The sequence below is a fragment of the Dryobates pubescens genome, chromosome 13 (assembly GCF_014839835.1).
Source record: "Dryobates pubescens isolate bDryPub1 chromosome 13, bDryPub1.pri, whole genome shotgun sequence".
NCBI lineage: Eukaryota > Metazoa > Chordata > Aves > Piciformes > Picidae > Dryobates > Dryobates pubescens.
In genome coordinates this window covers 30,061,927-30,083,659 of record NC_071624.1, presented here as the reverse complement: position 1 = coordinate 30,083,659, position 21,733 = coordinate 30,061,927, and the positions used below count along the sequence as shown (strand labels likewise).

Here is a 21,733-nt window from a genome sequence, read left to right as displayed (position 1 = left end):
ATAGCCGAGGCGAGACGAGGCAAGTTCCCGAGCAGTGCCAGCCCGGCCCGCACCGCCGCACTCACCACGCTCCGCGCCGGTCGCTACCGCTGGGCCCGGGCCAACCCGGAAGCGAGGGCAAGGCCAAATCCGCCCCCTCCCGCCCGCCGGGGGCATCACTTCCTGCGCGCCGCACCCCGCTCCCGCCCTTTGCCCGCCCCTCTCTGGCACGTGCCGGTGGCGTCAGCTGTGGGCGACGGCGGAGGCGGCAGCGGCCTGGTGGGCGAACGGCAGGTAGGGTGGGGTGGGCTACGGTAGGGGTTACCGGCGGCTTCCTGAGGGCCGCGGGCATCTGGGGTCTGGCTCGGCTCGTTTCGCTCTCGATTTTTGCCCTCCTTTTTCCCCCAGGTTTAGATTTATCCGATGCGGACCTAAGCGCTGCAGTCGCTTCCACCCGGGGGTGTCGCTGCGTGGGGCCTGGCGGGGCCGGGGCTGTCCGGGCTGCCGCAGCGCTCAGTGGAGCTGTAGGTGGCTCTGCGTTGCCCCTCCCGGCTAGTAGCCCTCAAGTGTATTTTAGTCGCTGCCTTGACACTCCCCTCCGCCCCCATTTTGCCGTTTCTCTCGCAATTCTCAGGTGTAACTTTAGCGTACTTTGCAGGTTTCTTTTTTTAGCTCTGCTTGCGAGTATGAAGCCCATCGCCGGTGGGTTGTGCACCGTCACTGCTGACGTGTTTGCCATTAGAAAGCTGTGGCTGGGAAAGGAGACCGTGCACCACAAAAGGCGTCTGATCAGCCTTTCCCAGTGCATGAAGGTGGAATAGTTTTCGGGTTTTGTGACAAATGCTGTCTCCAAATGACCAGGTGCACTCACATAAGCTGAAAAGTCCTCGAGTAAATTCTGTCTTTCCCACCCTTCCTTAGGTAGTTTCCGAATCCATCATGGATTATCTCTCTAAACCCGGGCTCCTCAGCGTCATCGCTGGAGTTGCATGTGGAGTGTGCCTGGGCTGGGGCCTTCGTGGGAGGCTTTTCAGGCAGCCCAAAGTCAGAGTGGCTGCGTCTGCAAACAGCCTGGGGAGTGAAGCTGACATCATGGGAGAGTCTGGGGAGTTCAAGATGGTGCTGATTGTCCGCAACGACTTGAAGATGGGGAAGGGTAAAGTAGCAGCACAGTGTTCTCATGCTGCCGTGTCTGCCTACAAGCAAGTTCAGAGAAGAAATCCTGAGCTCCTGAAACAGTGGGAGTACTGTGGACAACCTAAAGTGGTCCTCAAAGCTCCTGATGAAGAGACTCTGATTCAACTCCTGGCTGATGCTAAACACCTTGGACTGACTGTGAGCTTGATACAAGATGCAGGTCGTACTCAGATAGCTCCAGGTTCCAGGACAGTCCTTGGTATTGGACCAGGACCAGCTGATTTAGTAGATAAAGTTTCTGGTCAGCTAAAACTCTTTTAAACTGGGGACCACAGAAATCTGAATGCACTGGTGTCTATCAGTCCTGCAGGGATAAAGCCCAAGTCTGGGGCTTTGTTCATGCATTTTCTCAGTATAAATAAAACAACCAGTTTTTGTAAGACACTGACATTTGTAAATCATGAGTTTCTAGCTTTTGTATTGTGTAGTAAAGTGGAAAGTGGGGCTGAAGGCAGAGGAGCCTGGTGCCAGTGTAGGTAATCCACACTCGGAGAGGGAATTGCAGCAAAAAGGACCAAGAAGGAGCTCTTCTGGGTGCTTTCTGAAGCTGGGGAAGCAGCAGGCTTGTGCCTAAGGGCTTGCAGCTTGTGGAGAGCTGCTCAGGTATTGTGGGTAGAACCAGCACCCAGGGGCCCAAGAAGTCTCAGGGAGGGCAGGAAGGAGTCCTTGCCCACCATGCAGAGGTGAGCTCAGTTGATTGCAATGGTCCCCTCTCAGAAGAAAACCCAGCATAGTGACCACAGAAATAAAAGCCATTGCCAGGAGACCCAAATGAAGTTGCTCCACAACTATGGAGCTGTCCAAGTGTTTGGTTAATGCTAAGGGTAAGCTGGGTTATGGTTGGTCTCAAAGCCTTAATGATTCTATGATGGGGCTAATAAAGTTTTGCTAGCTCTAAGAAAGAACAGGAACCCACTGTTTTTAAGACTTGTGCAATTCATTGAGGACTCTGCATTTCCTCTGCATTACTGCCCAAACAGACACTTCAATAAAACTTAACAAGTTCTCCCTCCTTTAGGAGAGGTTTTTTGAAGGAGATCTTCTTTACTTCAGGAAAGATGAGCTGCTGAGGCAGTTAAAAGTTGCCCCATGCAGTAACTGGGGTAGCTGTGGCCAACTTCCTTCACAGTTTCAAACTGATGCAATAGCTTGTAATTGGTATGAGCCCAGCCAAGTTGAACAGGCTTTGCAGCCCAGACCTTCAGAGGCAGAGGACAGCTGAGAGGAAGCTGCAACCAGGGCTGCTTTTGGGAGGTGCCTGTGGCTCCTGCATTTGCCCAGTTCAACCCAGTTACAGAAGTTACCCCACATGTAAACACCTGGTTATACTGCACCTAACTTAAACCCTGGTTTATCGGGGATCAGCAAATCTTAAGGTTTAAGAATGTTACAGGACAGCTCAGATCACATGTGTGAATTTACCCCTGCAGCTCCTCTGCAGCTTTAACACTATGAAACAGCTGTGATTAGGTGGACCCTGTATAAAGTTCATTTTACTAACAAATCAGTTGTGTGATAATGCTACTTTTGAGCAGGTCTTATAGCTTCTCAGCTGTCTTGTCTTCTGTTCTCCCCTATTTCATAACAGCTCAGCTGGATTTGTCTCCACCAAAGTTATGGACCCAGAGAGGTTGACATGCAAGTGTAATAGACAAAGGAGAAGTTTTTAAACTGCACCTCATCTTCAGCATAATTCTTTTCAAAGACTGACCCTACTCACTCCACCCTCCTGAACAAAGAGCTAGAGCCTGTGGCTGGCTAAGTTTCCCCTATGCAGTCACCCTTACATGCACAGCCACTGCAGTGCTCGCCCACTAGAGCTAGTCAGGAGTTCTTGGAATCCCAGTAAGAAGCAGGAAGAGAGGCCAGCCTCAGAGCTGGAACCTGACACTGTGGATGGCTCCTGCTTAAAAGACAGAAGCTTCTACAGCTACCATAGCTATGGCCAGCACTGAGACTCACGACACTCAAATATGACAGTATTCATAGAGAAACATTTAAGTCAATTTTATTTGAAGCTAAATATATTTAAGGCAACTTACATACCTAGAACATGATCTCAATTTAACTGACACACCCTACTACAATCCTAACGTATCACCTGCTCAGATATGCTGTAGTTGACCACAAGGCAGCCAACCATTGAAAAGTGCTATTTTCTTCTCTCTGGCATAGTCTTCCTCTAGAAAAAGCATTTTGTGTTCTTCTTGTATTGCCCCCTCAGTGCAAGACACCACTAAAGGTCTCCATTGCTGCTCTTTCCTGCTGGCCCCTCACAGCTTTGCATGTCCCTGCACGCCCCACGCCGCTAGCACTGTAATACTTGGTTCAAGGTCGAAGGTCCTTTTTGAAGCCAGTAAAGTGAAGCTACCACTATGCAGCATGTCCACAGTCCAGTCATTTATTTTTTTTTTTTCCTTTTAAATTGAGTAATTTCAAATTGCACAAACAAAACTGAACAGCAATATGCTTGAATTCTCTCTTCTGTACACTCAAAACAGTGATCTAAAACACCACAATATCCAACATACACAAACCTCAGGGCAGGGTTAGTAAATACACAGATTGGAATCATGGTGCTCTGTTCCTGAATGGAATGTCCCACAAAAAGCACAGGATACAGCACAACATAAGGTTCATCTGTTACATATGGAGTGAGCAAAAAGACACTAGCAGTTTCTATATGCATAACTGGGAAAAACCTGCATAGGTTAAGGAAAGAAAAAAGAAAAAGAAACCCAAAGAACCCCAAACTTGTACTCTTTTTAAGTCAGGCAAGGTCGTCTTGTACGCATTTGTGAATTCTTTTAGAGCTATGCAATCCAACCAGGGTAGGATATGCTGATTAGTGTTGTCTCTTGTCAGCAAGTCTTGCAAGGTCAAATACAAGAATCTTCGCTTTAGCTTTCTCTGGATATAGAGTGAGACTTAAATGCGTTTGGAATGAGACGGTACATACTGTAAGCTGCTCACATACAATGAACTTAAGATTCAATATTAGAGTTTAACACTAAGGAGAGTGCAAATCAGAATCTTTCACAACAGACTTGATGGTAAGAAGCAGTCCTGGAAACAAACAAACAAACAACCAAAAAAAAAAATAGAAAAAGAAAAAAGGGAAAAAAAAAAAAGCACCCAGTGGAACGAAAACAAAACAGAAGAGTCGTTTATAAACTATTCCCCCTTTTGAAAGTAAGAGTCTCAATGACATGGAATGTGAAAAACAAAAAGAAAAGGGAAAAACCAAAAAATCAAATCAAAAGGATTGAACAGAAGTGATTCGAATCGTTTGCGCTATCAAAAACAGTCCTTCATGAAGTAAAGGTTACGAGAACACGAGGCAGAGCTCTTGCTTTTCCCTGTTATGAGTTAAAGCGGGGAGGGACGGTGGAGTTTCAGTAAGAAAATACACTAGCTCCCGACTGACTTGTGCTGCTCTCACATGCTGTACCCAAAGCCCGGCTGCGGCTGCCCGTAGGGAGGTGCGGTGTAGCCATAGCCAAAAGGTGCTTGGGGAGGAACTGCCACGCTGGGTCCCGCTGTCAACATCAGCTGTGGCTGACCTGCAAGACAGAACAAGGGGCAATGGATGTAAACTACAGCACAGGAAGTTCCCACCTCAACATGAGGAAGAACTTCTTTACTGTAAGGATCATGGAGCACGGGAACCTAGAGAGATTGTGGACACTTCTCTGGAGACTTTCAGGACACGTCTGGATGTCAGGTAGTGATAGGACTAGAGGGAAGGGAATGAAGCTGGAGGTGGGGTGATTCGGGCTGGACGTAAGGAGGAAGTTCTTCACCATGAGAGTGGTGAAGCCCTGGAATGGGTTGTCCAGGGAGGTGGTTGAGGCCCTGTCCCTAGAGGTGTTTAAGACCAGGCTGGATGAGGCTCTGGCCAGCCTGATCTAGTATGGGGTGTCCCTGCCCATGGCAGAGGGGTTGGAACTGGATGATCCTTGTGGTCCCTTCCAACCCTGATGGATACTATGATACTATGTCTTACTGTGTGACCTGAGCTAGATTCTGTTTTGGCAGGGGGGTTGGACTCAAAGATCTCCAGAGGTCCCTTCCAGCCCCTAACATCCTGTGTGATCCTGTGAATAGTTTGAGCTGTATTCCGTGGTACTGAGTGTTCAGTCAGCAGAAAGCCTGCAGCTTCCCTGGAGACATCTGCATGTTCAGCTTCAATAACAACTCCCTAAGGCTGAGCTAGGACAATCTGAAATCCTGCAGCCCATATCCAATCTTAGCAGCAGAGTTAGCTAGTATTTTGGAACACATTCCCTTGAGACTCAGTGTCACATGAAGGACATTCCCATTTCTAAGGGCTTCCTTGGGAAAAGCCACAGCTAGGGAAGCGCTGATATAAAAGCAAGATGTGTTACTGCTGACACAGGAACTAAGGCATTACCATAAACGATCGGTTGTGTTTCTGTAGCCTGCTCCTCTTCCTTTCTCAAAGACTCTGATGCATCCAGTTTATCCACCTGGAATTGAGACCAACAATTAAAAAACCTCCTCCAAAAAAGGTACTTACTCATGGCAGAGAAGTGGAAAAGCCTTAGTGTTAACACCCATCAAGAAAAGGAGACCGTTTACAAGTTAAGATCAAATCAAGTAGCAATGTTGGTACTGGTGCAGTCAAGATTGTCCATTTCCTGAAAAAACCCTAATTGAGGGATTTGTGGAACTTTGAAAGCTCACTCCAGGCTGAAGCTTTATATGAGAGGTCCCATAGTGGACTAGAGCTGCTTTGACATCAGTAAGCTCATCAGTCACTGTTGCTCCAACTGCTTCAGACCAACAGCCTTAGGACACAAACTCAGATTTTAGCACAGTGTCAGTGGAGACCTTTGGTGCTGGAGCAATTACTAAATGCCCAGACCTGGAGAGGTTTCCCTGAGTAGAACATTGAGGCAAAGTAATCTGAAGTTGTTTGTATTGGGCAGACTGCAATAGCATCCGACATGTCACTTGAGCCTCAAGATTTCACTTTCCAAACCCATTCACTCATGCAATTTAAGTTCAAATGCAGAGAATGCATGTGTATAAGACTTGCTTTTTTCCACGCTAGAACTGTGTGGCAGTCAGCCTAAACCCACCAATACTCAACTTGTTGGAGCTTAGTACACAGTAACAAGACAAGACTGGCCAGCTTCACTCTGCTGCACAGCAAGTACAACTGTGCTGTTAGCCCACCCCTACAGAAAAGCAAGAGAAGAAACTTGTTCTGTAGTGAATTGAAGTATTGCTTGGTATTAAAACAGATCCAAGAAAACTCAGCATTGCTACAGTCTAAGGCAGGCCCTGGAACTAAAACCACAACAATCAGGTATTGCTCTTTTACCTAGGAGATAAGATTTAGGATAAAGTCAGAGACAATCACGCCAATTATTTTTTAAGACAGTAAGACAACTCACAAACCAGATTAGTCTTTCAGTTCACTTGTGTCCTTAATAAAGGAGTTTGAAGACAGGTTTCCTGTACTTACACAGGGTCAGCATTACTTAGCTACCCCAACATCCATGAGTTGGAACAGTTTCCAGCTTAACTGTGCTACGTTAGCAAATATTTGCAGGCAGCTCTAACTGCCTTCATCCGTTTAGCTGTGAATTACAGCATGTGTTCCATAAAACTGTTAATTTGTAACCTCAATTGGAGGCATAAGTCCTGAGCTTTAGAGTTCATTCATTGACTGGGCTCTCATGGCAAGCTTTTTTGTTGCCTCACACCAGTATCTGGCTTGCTGCTGTCAAAGTGCACAGGAATGTATGCCAATGCTTCAAGACTCATTTCCAGACACTGTGCTGAGAACTGCACTGTTTAACTCAAACAGCAACACACTGAACACAGAAGCACAAGTTCAGAGATGCAAATCCAAGGAGAATGTGCAGAGTTTGCTACTAAGCAGAGGCATTTGGTTTACAGGAACTTGGAAAGCCTCAGGCCCAGGACATTTAATGCATTTTTGAGCCAGTTTTGATGCCTCCCCTCAGAGCTAAACAAGCAGCACAAGTTTGAAACCAGCCTGCAGGATGGTTCTTACACCACTTGCTTGAGCATCACCAGGTTCAGTACCCTACACACTTGTAGCAAGATTGTTTGAAAGGCTTTTCCACAAGGACTGCAATAAGCTGCAGAGGAAAAGTAACATGCATTCAATGTTATCGTGTCATGTGTGCATGAAAAAGAGGCAAAAGTACTGAAGCAAGAGTGAGGTCTGAAGATGACTGCCATACAGGCTCCCCCCAAAAATCCACAAGCAGCCCACAGCAATGCCTTGTAGCTTAAGGAGTAGTGGGATGTAATCGCAATGACTGCTACACATGCGTAGTTTATGCAAACACTGCAGTTCAGTTACCTTTTTTCACACACACGCTTTTCTTACTGCCTCACTTACTAGCTGCTGAAGGACCTTACACTACGCATTTTAGTCAGGTTAGCCTTGAGCTCCAGTGGTGTCATTACAGACATCTTGTCACCGAGAAGCAGTTTGCATTTAGTCCATCTTCAAGCCATTTGTCAGGTGTTTGCCCTCTGCTCAACCACATTAATGGAAAACTGACACTAGGGCTGCTCTAAGGAGAATCAGTGTGCTATTGGTACAGACACAGAGGGACAGAGACCTTAGAGACTGCCCTTTGGAAGGGCAAAACTGCATAGCAAAAGGCAAGCCTCAGAAGAGCAGTAAGCATTTCAATGAGGTAGCAAGAGCAGTTTAGTGAAGCTGAAGAGCTTGGAAGGCAGTCTTTTTGCACAACTAGAAGAAATTACTACAGGGAAGAGAACCACAGACTTGGTCTAACAGCTGAAGTTTTAAGTTGCTACATGAACTAGAGCACCATGTGGATTAGACTAGCACCGTAAGAACTGGACACCTGAATGAGGAAGAGTCTCTTCTGAAGCAGCTAGTATCTACTTCACCTACTGTCAGCACACATTAGTAATGGTCAAGAGATCAGGAACTGGATCACAGTCCTTAAACTAGCAAATGCCATATTGGTTTATGGTTCAGAGTGCTCCAGGACTTAAATTATGTCTTATTGTAGGAGGTTAGCCCAGATTGGCCAAATAGTAGCACTTGTGTATCTGTTCTATACCAGGCTGACTGTGATCCAACTGATCACCTGTAGGCCCTTCCTGAGGATCTATTAGCTTATTAGTAGCAAATGAATCTACTTTTGTCCTACAGCACTAGCTACTTGTAAAGTTAAACAATTTGCATATGCTTTAGTGATATTTTGTTTTGGGGGGAAAGCAGTAGCAGCAGTGTAATAAACATAGGAAAGAAAAAAACTCATGCAGAATCCTTAGACTTAGTCCTCCAGACTTAAAGATGGAAAACAAGAATCAACTTTCACCTTTTCCTTTATTGCATCAACCTGCAAAGGAATTCAGAAGGTGCAGCTTAGAAAAATCAAATTCCATATTTAGCATATAAAAAGGTAGAAACAAAAGTGTCAGGGAAGAAATTATTAAGGTACAGGCGAGTAAAAACAAAGATACACCAGAAGTATCTGCTTTAGAAAGGCAGCTCTGCTTGTTGTTAGATCTTACTGCATTGATTTCATTAGCTACACTATAGTTACACTCTAATCCTTTAGTAGATCATGAGATTTTAATCTTTAAGGATCCTACTCCAAGGCTACTAGTCTCAAAAGAGGCCTAGTATTAGCGTGGTACACCAGGCACAGCTGACAGGTAATGCTGTTGATTGGACAGCTCCCAACCTCCCCCAAGATATAGCATTTAAGGATAGCAGTTTGCTGTAAGGCTACAGAGTAGTCCTGCCTTTAGAAGTACCAGCCAGGTAAATCCCTCTGACAAACAGGCACTCTTGTCTTCACTGACTAAGCTTGAGTTTAGCTTTTACTTCTCACAGAGTCTTAACCACTAAGGAATTTACCCCATTTCACTGAAGACACTCTGAAAGCTTTGGCTGGGCAAATCTCACTCCTGACACTTGGTATTTAACTCCAATGTGGTTCGAGTCTGTCAGAACATAACCAAGCACTCTCCCCATCCTAAGTCACTTTGAACAAAAGCTGAGTCAAAATTAGTGCAATTAAGTATCAGAGCCACATTTTAGAGTTAAATGCACAGCAGACCAAGTTAATTCCAGATCTAGCTACAAAGCTTTTTTAGTATCTAGTCTAAAAATGTTAGAGCTTGATCACAGCTGAGGTTCCTGACATGGCACATGAAAAGCCCAAATTCTGCAGCTACTTTAAGATACTGCCCATGGTCAGGCAAATACTACTGATGTAGGTTCCATAACTGGTAGATAGAGTGAAGTCTGCAAGTGTTTCAGTCTCTTAGAGGGCGAAGTCTCTCCCCAGATGGACTGAAAAATAAGTGTGGACATGGACAGACAGACATTTGACAAAGCCCACATTGATGTTAGTAGCAAGCAGACAGTTTCAAGGCATACACCACAGTGACTAACAAGCTCTCAGTGTTGGAGAAGCACCTGCTCTTACCTTGGTCAAGTACTCCTTCATGACCTGAATGAAGTATGGCATGGCAAAGTCCATGATGTTGTGCCTCCACGCTGTTTCCAAGACAACATCTGGCCTTAGGAGATCATAGCAGGTGAAGAGACAAGCACCAAAGCATTCTCTCTTGTTCTCCTGCAAGAACCACTGCAACAACTCTTCTGCCAACTCCGTATCTTTGGATTCTGAAGCATACTGCATTGCGTCCTACAACAGGAGAGTCTGTTTAGCCTCAGGTGCCACAGTAAACGCACTGACATGGCTGTGAGTCTGCAATCTGCTACTGAGATCAGCAGAGACAGTCTATGACTTATTTCCAAGGATCAACAACAGATACCGCCTAGTGGCATCCAAAAAGATACAGCTTTACTAGAGAGCCTCCAAACCAAGGCAAGCATGCTGAGGCAGGCCTGTGTCTTACCTTGTACAGTCTGTCCTTCTTACAGAGCTCCACGCTCTGTTTCCAGCGGTTGTTTCCTTTGAAGAGGTACGCAGCGATTCTTCGGAACTCTATTAGCTCATGTTTCTCCAAACGTTGAGCAAGAGAAATGTTGTCAAAGTTGTCATAAGCATCTATAGAAGTCCTAAGAGCCTGAGTTAAACAGGAAGAAGTCATTCACACCTCAGATCCACAACTGCATCCCCAAAGATGCAAATGTTTTTCCACATATCTTAGTTCTGTATTCCTGTGTCTAGGATAAAGTACTCCAGACAGACCTGCAGAGATCTATTTCTTTTGAGAAGCTGATGGCTGACATACGTTTTAGAGTACTCCACTTATTTTTAGTGGTGCTTGCTGAGGTTAAGAGCCTCTGAATACCAAGCAGCTGTTCTCTGACAGCAGAGCATCGAGACATCAAAACCCTTTCTGTGAGTTCTGTCCATAGCACCCACTGCTTGCCTTAAATAAAGGCATTTGTCACCTAGTGCCCAGTCTATCCCCAGCATGAATGACCCAAAAAGCTCCCGGAAACATTAACAGTTCTCCACTTAATCCCTAACTAGTCACCATTAGCTCACTTTGAGGAACATATGGTTAAGGAATGCTAACAGCAAGCAGCTAAAGTCTACCTAAAACAAGAGAGAAATCTGTTTTTGCAGACATTAAACAGAGTTTGAGAACACTATGACACAGGAGCCAGCTTGAGTAGAGCTTTGAAACCCAGGAATAGCTGCTTCTATCACAAAGCACGTGGACATGCCAGTTGATACTCATTCCAGATACTACCAATTCAAGACAAGACATACCTGGTAGTCTTCTTCAATAATGAAGAGGTTGTTCAGGGACTCATTCACTGATTTGTTGTTGTGATTCTGAACAGAGCGCAGGTAAGGCTTAACCAGTGGTAGCTGTTTAACCTGCAAGGAATCAGAGGTGTTAATGTCAAGAGAGCTTTCTGTAGAGATCTCCTGACATGTTCCTGGTGTGCAGTGAAATAGTTCAGCATTTTAAAATGCTACTACATCCAAATGCTTTTCCAGCTGTAACTTTGTCTTTCATCTGGCTAGTAGGAAAGTTACCTTTGTGAAGAAGGTCACTGCACGAGTGTGGTCAAGCCGTGGGGACAACACCATCAGCAGATCATTGAGCAACAGAGGTTTAAATTCCAAATAGAATTGAATTGCCTTGTAATACAGCTCCACATTGGCCACCTAGGGGTGAGGAAGGATGCATTCAGAGCAGAAGCAGGATTATAAAGGAAATCAAATTAAAGACATAACCTCAGATATTTCTGCACAGCTGTGCCACTCATCCAAGACTCATTCTTGTCTTAAGAAATCTCTTCAGTTACTGTAGTTGACTTGCTTTGATATATGTGACAATGAGAAAGCAGCTGAGTTTTAAACAGACTACTAGTGAAGGAAAAGAACTGAAGTGCACACAGCAAGAAGTTCCTTTCACTATAAAAGTATTACCTTAGTGATGATATCTTTGAACTGGCCTTCCTTCCAAGCATCTGTTGGGTGATTCATCATTGTGATTATGGCATTATCATATTCTTCATATTTATCATACAAGAACACCAGTTCAGCCCAGAGATGGGCTTGTTCTGCGGCTCTCAGAACCTAAGAGGCACATTAGAAATTCCAGTCAGCGTAAGTTGCTACTGGTGTCCATCAATGTTCAGGCTTTAGTGCTATTAATACCCTCAAGAGCTGCTGCTGCAAAAGCTAGGGTACAGACAATCCCCACAGATGTGTTTGAAGCTAAATTTAAGGCCTCAGACTCTCACCTTGGGAATGTTGACTCTGGACCAAAACAGCTCCAAGTGCTCCCTCATCTTCTGTGGCTTGAATTTGGAGTATAGAATGGCTAGCTCTGTGAACATCCCCATGTGTGCTCGCTCAAGTCCCAGTGCTGCTTCCAACATAGTTATCAGCTCTTCAAAGTAGCCACGATCCTAAGAGATACAGGCAGACTGTTAGAGGTGTTTCGCATTAGGAACAAACTAGAAAATTAGTTTTCTTTTGGGCAGTTGCCATGAAAGATTTTAGACTTTGCCTGTGCCACAGGAGTCAGCTTAATTACCTGGTAATAGTTGATTAGCTCTTCCAGCTCATCTGCATGCACCACAATATGGAGTCCACACATCTGAGCCAGGCGGAACTCCTTTCCATCAACGCAAGCAAAGCAGACCTGAAAGGGACAATGGTATTAGGGCTTAACATCCAAGCTTCTGAAGAGGCCACAGCTTTGAAGTACCTTATTCAATCACTGAGTTTACCTCTTTCCATGTGCGAGTACTGTTTGCTTTCCGAGCGCCATCCACAGCTGCCTGGTATTCACCCAGGTGAACTAAAGTTGAGGCCAGACGGCCAAAGTTGGATACGTTGTTATACAAGAGCTTAGCTGCTTCATACATCTTCTCATCATAGCAACGATCGCCAACCTACAGGAGAGCAGAACCAGGTTAGTCTTGCAGCATTTCAGTCAAGGGTTTACATAAAGCATGCAGTGTTCAAGCCATTATTAAAATGGAAATGCCTTTAAAGTCCAAGATCTATCTGTACTTCTGAAGAGATGCAAGTCCCAACACCCCTCTAGTTAGCAAGGCCTAAGAAGCCTGCAGCTGTGATAGACCAAAACTGAAACTCATCCCCACTCACTTGCTGGATATGTGCATTGTTGGGTCCATTGATAAACTCCTCGAGCTCTGCTAGACGGTTTGTTTTAGCAAGAGCAAAGATTAATTCTGTTTCCACGTATGACTCCCGGGCCTTCTTGCGTGCCATCTGGAGATACTTCACCAATTCTTCCCAGTTTCCTATGAAACAAAGTTCAGAATGCTCAATTCTTGCCATTGAGGACACTTACGCTTAAGCTATATACACACACTATACTACCAGCTCAACCTTGTTTGACTGAAGTCCTTCTACAGCCATTCCCCAGCAATCAAGACCAGCCCTTACACTGCACATAGATGAACTCACCTTACCATGGGCCTAACCAAATATATCCTGGTGCTGAACTCCATGCAAAAACCTCCTTAACAGCAACTGCTCTGAGGGTAGTATCCAGCTAGCTAAACTACTTAGTAATTATAACTGAGTAACTGCAAACAGAATACACTATCTTCTCCCATTCAGATTCAGAGCAGCCTTGGAAAGACCAGAGTCCTCTGCTTGCATCCAAGCACAGGTTTGGCAGAACTGTAGTTTGAGCAACAGACCACGCAACAGGGCTGAGCAACACCAACAGCAAAGACTTAAATAAAACTTAATCATACCACTGGCATTGGCAGCTTGAACAACTTCCATGTACGAGGAAGGATCATCTGCTTTAATATATGAGTCAATTGCTTCCTTTACCATCCCCTTCTGAAGCTGTGCTTTAGCCAGCTGACTCCACACAGCAGGCTCATTGCAGCGTTCAGCAAATTCATATGCACGATCCAGGTTTCCAATGTGCTCTATTAACACCTAAAGAAAGGGTTACCACGATCAGCCACTGTCTAGAAAGGTCAGTTTTACAAGACACTGAGCTGTGCTTATGTTAGCTCTTACATGGATCCATAGCTGCTCTAGATAACCCACACAGAAGGAGAAAGGTTATGCTTATGAAGTTTCCCTTACTAAAGGGTTCAATACAATGTTTGTTCTACTTTAACACAAGACATTGAGCAGTTCCAGTCACTTTGATAATTGGTTTTAAGTACTGAAGTCAGTCTCTCCTCTGTCCAGGGAGGTGGTGGAGGCACCATCCCTGGAGGTGGTCAAGAAATGTGCGGACATAGCACTTCAGGACATAGTTTAATGGCCATGGTGGTCTTAGATTGACAGCTGGACTTGATCTTGGAGGCCTTTTCCAACCAAAACAATTCTCTGATAAGCTCACAGCAAAGTCCTTGTGTGAGGATGTCACACGGATGGAGTGATTACTAAGTGAGATTTTAAGATACCTGTACAGCTGATGTGTTGACATCAAACTTCCTGAAGATAGCAAATGCCTCCTCAAACAGCTCATTGCTGATAGCTATATTGGCTATGTCAGGAGCATCGTAGTTATCCAGGCGGTTGATGTATTCCATCACACGGGTACGATCAGCCTTAATAGCTGTCAGAATGAGAAGGTTCTGCAGGTTCCTAAACAGAGAGAGAGAAAAATCTTAGTACACATCAAGTAACAACCAAGAAATCCACCCTCCCTTCTGCAGAAGGTGTTTGTGTTCTACATTCCAGCAATTTAACACCTGTGCCAGGTATAACATCCTGTGACACAGTTTTGACTTACCTGTGCTCACTGAACACAGAGTTATCCAGAACTATCTTCTCCAACAGTTCAATCAGCTCATTAGGAAGATCTGCAGTCATGAAGGCTTTCACAGTGACAGAGACTTCCTCAGGGTCCTGCGTCTCTGACAGTGCAGTCTGTACAACCTGTAAGCAGGATCAAGACATTAACAGATCAGTTTATTCAGGCACTAGCAAGTCAAGTTAGGACAGCAAAGGCTTTAATGCTTTGTCAGTGATACCTGGTCAATGAGGGGTCTTCTGTAGGGGTTACTTTCCAGTAGTACACTGGCCCACAGCTCAGGGTCTTTACGACGAACTAAGTAGCGGGAGAGACTTTTGAAGAGGGAGTTCTCATTGCACACCTGGTAAAAGGCAAAATGCATTCAGAGTGAAGTCACAGCTATTGAACTTACAGTAGATGAGTTAACTGTAACCAACATTTAACGAGCCTGCCTGAGAGACTAAAAATCTTAGGCTTTGGTACTTCCATTAGCCACCCATTCAAGGATGCCCAGGGGAGTCTCCCACTTCTCAGTAAGCTGCAGAGGGAGATTAAGTAACTGCCTAGTCTATTACAAGTAAGCAGGTAGGAACTGCTGGATACTTTGGGAAATAAATGCTTTTGCCAAACACTTGGATATCTATCCCATCATATCCAGGTTAGAACTTAAGCCCCAAGGCAGCTGCTTTGGCATACTTACATTAATCAGTTCCAAATCGCACTGTCCACGCTCATAAGCCACACAGGCCAGGTGCGGGTCCCTCTTCTCACAGTACTTGCCAACAACACGACTATCATAGTAGGGATTCTCACGCAGGAATCTCTCTGGGTTGTTGTTGCTATCAATGTATATTTTGGCCAGGGCATTGTGAGTTGCAGGCTCCTCACAACCCTCATGAATTCTTGCTTCCAGCCAGGGCAGAAGCAGTTTCAGCCTAGAAGGAAACAGTGTTCACATTAGAGAGGTTGAGTAAGGATCCACTTGCACAGTTTCTTTGCTCTAGAAGTCAGCTGCAGCGTAGGATAGTAAGTAACCAGAATTGTAACACCCCATTTGGACCTTCTTTGTGGTTTACTATTATAATGGCATAACTTTCTGATATTATGAAGAACATTTCTTGCCAAAACCTCTCATTACCTCAAGGCTGCTTAAGGGAGATCAGCCAAAAAGTAAAGCAGATTTTTACTGCTCGCTCTAGCTGTGTAATGAGGACATGCATTGATAAATAACCAGTATAACCATTACCAGTCTGGCAGTGTTAGGAGACTTGGAGAAGTTTTAATACCTGTTTCTTTTCTCAACCTCTGCAACAAGCTCATCAGTTGAAAATTGACCTCTCACTACAAGGATAAGGTTCTTTATCACATCTTCAGAGCAGTCCACATCAAGCAGTCCCCCAATAACCACAGGCAGACGGCTTGGATTGACCTAAACAGGATCATTTTAAAGAAGTCAGTGTGTTGTCAGGCAGCACAACCAGTCAATACTTGTCCCTAGAAGTACACATGAAGACTGCTTGTTAAGATTGATCTCATCTTCCTGCCTTTACTCCCAGCTTCCTGAGGTTCTAAACAAGCTTGTAAGTCAATTCTTCAGTCGGCAGGGTTTCACACCACAGATCAGCGGCTGACTAATGCTCAGCCCCCATAGGAAGAGCTCCTGACCAGGACAATTTGTCCCTGCAGGGAGTATAAGGAACTTCCCCACCCTCCAAAATGCTGTACATGAAAATTACCCCAATAATTTCAAAGTTGTTCTACCAAGTTCTCTTCCTTCAAGAGATATCAGTGGGGATTACTGCTCAGCCTGGCTGAAGAGTAAGAGATCTGACTTGTGTAAGGGCTAACTTACCAGAAACCACTAATACATACTCGTGTCAGAGTCAAGTATGAGGCTGTTAACAGAATACTTAGAATGTTGCACATAACACTATAAAATTGATCAGTTTGGCTCATTAAAGACAACTAAAAGTTGTAACTTACCTTCTGCACATAAATCTCAATGTATTTTTGGAGATTATTTCTATACAAATACAGCACCAAGTCGTGGACAAAGTCAAAGCGATCACAGACAATGATGAGTGGCAACTGGTCAGTGAGTTTAGCTTCCTATAAAGAGAAGAGCTTCAGTAATTTGGTTTCATTCTTAGGCTTAAGCAGACAAATACAAGTCACTTAAACTGTTAAAGCAGCTGAATTTGGAAAGCCAAAATTCAACAGTCAACCAAATAATGACAGCTTATTGTTCAACTAATTGTTTGCAATATGTAGCAAATAGGAGTACTCAACACCCACTTCAGGGCCTACAGCAAGAAGCTCTCTCAAGTTTAACCCTGCTCCTTTGCATGGCAGAGTCTACAAAGTTTTACAACACAATACAACTATTAAAGCCCAAGCTATAGATTTAGTTTTTAGTTGCCGCTTGTGTTTGTTGTGCAGGATTAGCACTCTGGGATATCATAAGGAATTTAACTGAGACTAAGGTCATAAAGCAAAACTTAAAATAGAGAATTGACTTTAAGTGCCATGTGTCTTGGGATACCTTCTAGCTATGGATTTAGAGAACAGTAAGAATCAAGCTAGTAACAGAACTTCTTACATTGCTAGTCAGATTAGTTATCTAAAAGCATTCCAACTTTCAGCACAAGATTACAATGGTTACAGTACAGAAGCTTAATCTATATGGCAGACAGTATTCCGGATGCATACTTCACTTATTCAAACATGCACATCCCAGAATATAATCCTACATATAAATTACACTTAAGGACTTTACACAGGGAGGCCTGTACTGGGAGATTTACCTGGTACATGTCCTGCACATTCCAGACATGGAACAGCACAAAAAACAATAGCTTTCATCAGGAATTTGACAGCTTGATAACATATCTTAGGTGGCTTGATCAATTTACATACCTTACACCTCGGTGACACCAGGTTATGTTTATAGAATTCTCATTTGAAGAGTTTTGCCATCTTCAGATATGATCAGCAAAATCTAAGACTACGCTACGTAACCGACAAACATGAAGGCAGGAAATGTTCCCAGATAAAGTTTTCCCCTCCCACACTGTTTCTCAGGTGTTTCTAGCACTGTTACATTTGTCAGTAAGCTCGGCACTATCAGGCTACAGAATCTGGACTTTGAGCACACCAGCTTCTTCCACTCCTCACAAATGTTTCAGCAACGCTCTGAATCCTAGCAGGGACAGTCAGCATGTATTACACTGACTGGCATAATCTAGAGAGCTGATCTGCAGCTCATCTGCCTGAATGTTCTCTAATAAGGTGAGTGAGATCAAGCCTGAACTCTGAAAGCTTTTATGGAATTGACTCCATTTCATGTTTCTGGAATTGCTCAGTTGAAGCTGATTACACTGTGAATAAGGATCAAGCTATGAACTCATTTGGCATTATGTTTTTTCTTTGCCTTCATACTTCCATCTTTATAGCAGGCACCTGTAACAAGTTCTAAATGAGATAGTGCTGCTATTACAAGTTAAGAGTTTGAGCCAGGTTAACCTTTCTAAGAGCAGTGAGGATCTGACAGATTCTCCATTTCTCAGGCTCTGCTAGGAAGTACTGCCAACGTGCTAAGTATCTCGGGTTTAAATGGACAGATCCTTAAGTGCAAATGGTAGCCAATCTGTATTTTCAGAGAGCTGCCTCATTTACTGGGGACACACAGCATGTTTTATCAGCACCCCAAACAGGCCAAGACAATCCAGTGCCACCCACGCATTACCTTGAGGAAGTTTTTAACACGTTCTGGATCATAGCAGTTACTTTCCCTGCAGATTCTTTCCACTTCTTTAATTTGTCCTGTCTTGCACGCAGCTTGAATATACTTGAAGTGCACATCTGGATCCTGGCTGAAGTTTACAATAGAGCCCAGGAAATAAAACAAACCTCGAGGGAAACAGTCAACATGTTAATCTACTAAAGCAGTTGAGTTGGAACAACATCAGCTTTTAAGGAAGCCTTCCAAGTTACTGTTAACACAAAAATGTCAATCTGGCTACTGCAGTTTACAAAGATCTGAAAAAGATTCAAACACTGCAATTGTTTTACAAAATCCAGATTGTTTCAGCTTACTTCAGCCTATTGTATTCCCTATGTGTTACACAGACAACTGTATTATATCTGACTTGGATAAATACTGATGGATCATCATCACTTGCCAGGTAGTTAGTGGCAATACAGCTTTCTAGATTTTAGCAGATAAACAGTCCCTCATACACACGTGTGTGCTTTTGCTTCAGATAAGACCACAATCTTACCTTCAAAGCTCTTGAAAGACTCAAACAGCTCAATAAGTGACTGTGTTGACAGTTGTTCATGGTATTTTGAAGCTACTTGGACACAGATCTGCAGGTTCTGACGAATGTTAGCAGACAACATAGCACGCAGACACTCCAGGGAGTCTTCTACCGATAAGGAACCAAAATAATTCACTAACCACTGCAAAGACACAGAAGTCATTTTCGACCTATGCCCTCAAGTCACATATTGAAAGCAGTTATCAATGGCCTGGCTTGTGCTAGATTGAGGCTATTTGATCTCATACCTCAGGATTGAGAAGATGAGTGTGAACAACCGCACGCTTGATGTCATACAAGTCTGTGAAGTGTTCCAGTGCCCTCTGGAGCAATCCAGCTTTCTCACACAGCTGAGCTATGTGAGCCCGGTCGTAATGAGTAAACATTTGGTTTCCCAGGATAGCATCTGCAACCTAGGAGGAGTATTGAAGATTCCTTTAGTTCCTAAACACTGTCACTTCACACAAACCACAGTGCAGTAGCTAGCCTAGCTACAGACAAGGCTGTAACTCTGAAAGCATACCTGAGGTGCATGCATGAGGTTCATCTCAAGTAAACGTGTTTGCAGGGGACCTTCTGAGGGACGATTATTCTTCAGTGCATCCAGCAAGAAGGCTGTACATTGCTGAATTAAATTATATTCCATAAAGACATCCACAATCTGCAAGTGGAAAAAGAAGTAGTAACCTTTTGATTAGAAACTGGAAATATATTTAAACAAAGCGCAACATCAAGTGAAGCTTCCAAAGCTAACTCATTTAGTCTGGCACTCCATGAAGCTCTCATTTGGCACTCTTCAAACTAGGCAAGAAACAGCATTGTCCCAGTAAAATAAACCCAAAGAGTTAAAAATCTTTCTCTAGTGGCAAGACTGTGACTCCTCTTACCAATTTAAGGCCTCAAAGTTAACATTCCATAGCAATAAAATGTATTTACCTGTGTTATGTCTGCAAGAGGCTCTTCATCTTGAACAAGCATTTGTGCGAACTGCTGTCCTTGATCAGGGCTGATTCTCATGACATTCCTCAGCAAGAAAATCCAGTCTGGAGTATATCCAACCTGAAGAGATAATGAAAAGTAGTAACTCAGCAAGAGCACATCCCTTGTTAAATACAGAACTCAGTAAAAGCTACCACCAGAGGCTTACACAACCCACTCAGGATTTCCTCATTTGGAAAAGGCTACAGAGGGAAGTATTTCACCATCCCTGGAGACGTTTAGAAGACAGATGTGGTGTTAAGGGACATGGTTTAGCATTGGACTTGGTAGAGTTAGATGATGGTTGGACTCAAGCTTAGGTCTTTTCTAGCCAAAATAATTCTATGATAGGATACACATAGGAAGTCTAGCAGTACTTTATTCACAAGAAAATCTTAGGCCAAAGCAGGTACTACAGAGGCTCTCAGATTCTCCCCCCAGTCACTTTCAGCTGCTTTGGAACCCACAGCAGTTATTCATAAATACAAGCCAGATAAAGCAATTTAATTTCCTCTCACCTTCTTAGCGTACAAAACAATCTTTTGGACTTGTCCTGTTTCAGCAAAGCACTGGATGACTTTGTTTGGAACATTGGCTCTCAGATAGACACTAAGTGCTAGCGTTGGATCTACAGATTTCACAAGGTCTCCCAGCTCCTCTGAGCACTCCAGCTGTTTAAAGATAAACACCGTTAGTCCCACCCTTACAGCGCCATGCTGAAATGCACTGCTAACTTCCTCATTCCTCTTCATTTTGGACTTCTCTTAAGAATAATTAAGGCCCAGCTTGGCAGCATTATCTGACTCAGCAGTGATCTAGTGAGCTCAGCTCCTTACACTGTTCTACAGGAGCCAGAATTGCATTTGTGGAGCTAAAAAAGAATTAGGTGAAACACCACCATCAGCACATTTCCTCAGCTTGCTACAGAAATATAAGCTACAGTTCAAAGTAAATGCAAGTCAGTATCCGCACAAGCCTGAAGTGGTGTGGGAAAGCAAGCTTAGAGCTTTCCATATTAATTCCTCCTTGCTGTAGTTTTAAGGATGGGCAAAGCTCTTGCAGGATTTGATTGATTCTCTTGCAGTAGCATGAGTCATAGTGAACAACCATTGCTCAACTGTCTGATCACACTAATGTATTGATGAGTTACCCAGTTGAATTCTCCTGGAGTTGGGGGGAGGGAGGCTGTCAAGAAGCTATGTCCCTCCTCCCAGGCTCAGAATGCATCTACCCCAAATTTACCTTATCTTCTTTTAACCATTTTTCCAAGAGCTGTTTGCGTCCCTGCTGAAGCACTGGTCTGCAGAGCTCCAGGGACTCGTACTTATTCAGCTGTCCTTGGTCAAGCAGAATGCCAAAGTACTGGAGTAAAGGGGAAGTCTGTCCTGGCTGAGCTGGAACAGTCTGGAATCGGCGTATGGTGTCTGGAGTACGCAGGATTCCCTGCCAGGAAGAGATGCACTTCAGTTTTCTCTTCTGCTATTGTGGCTTGGCAAGAATTTCTCCAGAAAGATGAAGCTGGAAACGCTTGCTACAGCAACATTATGCTCTGCCAGCTCAGAATAAGGCAGAAGCAGTATGGCTGCACATCAGCTCAGATGTTGCCTTTGAGGTGTTTTGACAGAAGCTGTGCAATAGTGGCCTATTACACTTGTTGCAGTAGCAATGCAGATTTAAGTTCAGAGGACTATCTTACAGCATTAAGACATCTTTGCCCTTGCAAGCAAGCTCCTTTCATCTGAATTTAGCCTGTCATTTTATCTTGTTTCTAGATGCAGTCTCAGCTACAGGCTGTCTTTTCACAGAGGCTTTTCTCATCACCAAAGAAGATAATACCAGAAATGTTAAGCCTCATGGCAATTACTTTATCATTAATTCTTCTCCCCCTCTGTGGGCTTCACACAAACTTTAAGAACTTCCAGCATACAATCAGCACTCTCAGCACTTTGCAGACAGGTTCTTCATAGGTACATTACTACAGGAGCAATACCAAGCTTAAGCCAGTAGAGTTCATTACTACTCTTGAG

The 21,733-nt window shown here is 44.1% G+C and overlaps 3 protein-coding genes across 4 annotated transcripts in view; 1 reads left to right on the top strand and 2 right to left on the bottom strand.

Annotated features, from left to right (window-relative positions):
* VMP1 (vacuole membrane protein 1) overlaps positions 1-132 on the bottom strand; it is a 71,085-nt gene extending 70,953 nt beyond the window's left edge. Inside the window, exon 1 of the mRNA XM_054166208.1 lies at positions 66-132. The gene's annotated coding sequence lies outside the window, so the exon portion shown is untranslated. The remainder of the gene's footprint in view (positions 1-65) is intronic.
* A 95-nt stretch (positions 133-227) lies between these two features.
* Positions 228-1,571, top strand: PTRH2 (peptidyl-tRNA hydrolase 2). The gene is made up of 2 exons (XM_054166214.1): positions 228-273; positions 901-1,571. Exon 2 carries the CDS (start codon positions 919-921, stop codon positions 1,435-1,437), a length of 519 nt encoding a protein of 172 aa, XP_054022189.1. The 5' UTR covers positions 228-273; positions 901-918; the 3' UTR covers positions 1,438-1,571.
* Positions 1,572-4,301: 2,730 nt separating this feature from the next.
* Positions 4,302-21,733, bottom strand: part of CLTC (clathrin heavy chain) — a 31,387-nt gene continuing 13,955 nt past the window's right edge. The window contains exons 8-33 of one of the 2 annotated variants that reach the window (XM_054166198.1): positions 20,949-21,149; positions 20,225-20,377; positions 19,665-19,787; positions 19,252-19,389; positions 18,977-19,141; positions 18,690-18,870; positions 18,155-18,318; positions 16,393-16,518; positions 15,696-15,838; positions 15,110-15,344; positions 14,648-14,770; positions 14,407-14,552; positions 14,075-14,258; positions 13,403-13,595; positions 12,783-12,940; positions 12,401-12,565; positions 12,205-12,312; positions 11,909-12,076; positions 11,592-11,741; positions 11,196-11,327; positions 10,923-11,033; positions 10,096-10,266; positions 9,660-9,881; positions 8,541-8,561; positions 5,591-5,666; positions 4,302-4,739 (exon numbers count right to left, since the gene is read on the bottom strand). In XM_054166198.1, the coding sequence (XP_054022173.1) occupies positions 4,615-4,739; positions 5,591-5,666; positions 8,541-8,561; positions 9,660-9,881; positions 10,096-10,266; positions 10,923-11,033; positions 11,196-11,327; positions 11,592-11,741; positions 11,909-12,076; positions 12,205-12,312; positions 12,401-12,565; positions 12,783-12,940; positions 13,403-13,595; positions 14,075-14,258; positions 14,407-14,552; positions 14,648-14,770; positions 15,110-15,344; positions 15,696-15,838; positions 16,393-16,518; positions 18,155-18,318; positions 18,690-18,870; positions 18,977-19,141; positions 19,252-19,389; positions 19,665-19,787; positions 20,225-20,377; positions 20,949-21,149 (3,882 nt within the window). In that variant the 3' untranslated portion in view covers positions 4,302-4,614. The remainder of the gene's footprint in view (positions 4,740-5,590; positions 5,667-8,540; positions 8,562-9,659; positions 9,882-10,095; positions 10,267-10,922; positions 11,034-11,195; positions 11,328-11,591; positions 11,742-11,908; positions 12,077-12,204; positions 12,313-12,400; positions 12,566-12,782; positions 12,941-13,402; positions 13,596-14,074; positions 14,259-14,406; positions 14,553-14,647; positions 14,771-15,109; positions 15,345-15,695; positions 15,839-16,392; positions 16,519-18,154; positions 18,319-18,689; positions 18,871-18,976; positions 19,142-19,251; positions 19,390-19,664; positions 19,788-20,224; positions 20,378-20,948; positions 21,150-21,733) is intronic. The other variant, XM_054166199.1, reaches the window with a different exon arrangement.

Bases quoted from the DNA above. Each gene is read 5' to 3' on its own strand.
- PTRH2 (XM_054166214.1), top strand. From the start codon at position 919: ATGGATTATCTCTCTAAACCCGGGCTCCTCAGCGTCATCGCTGGAGTT.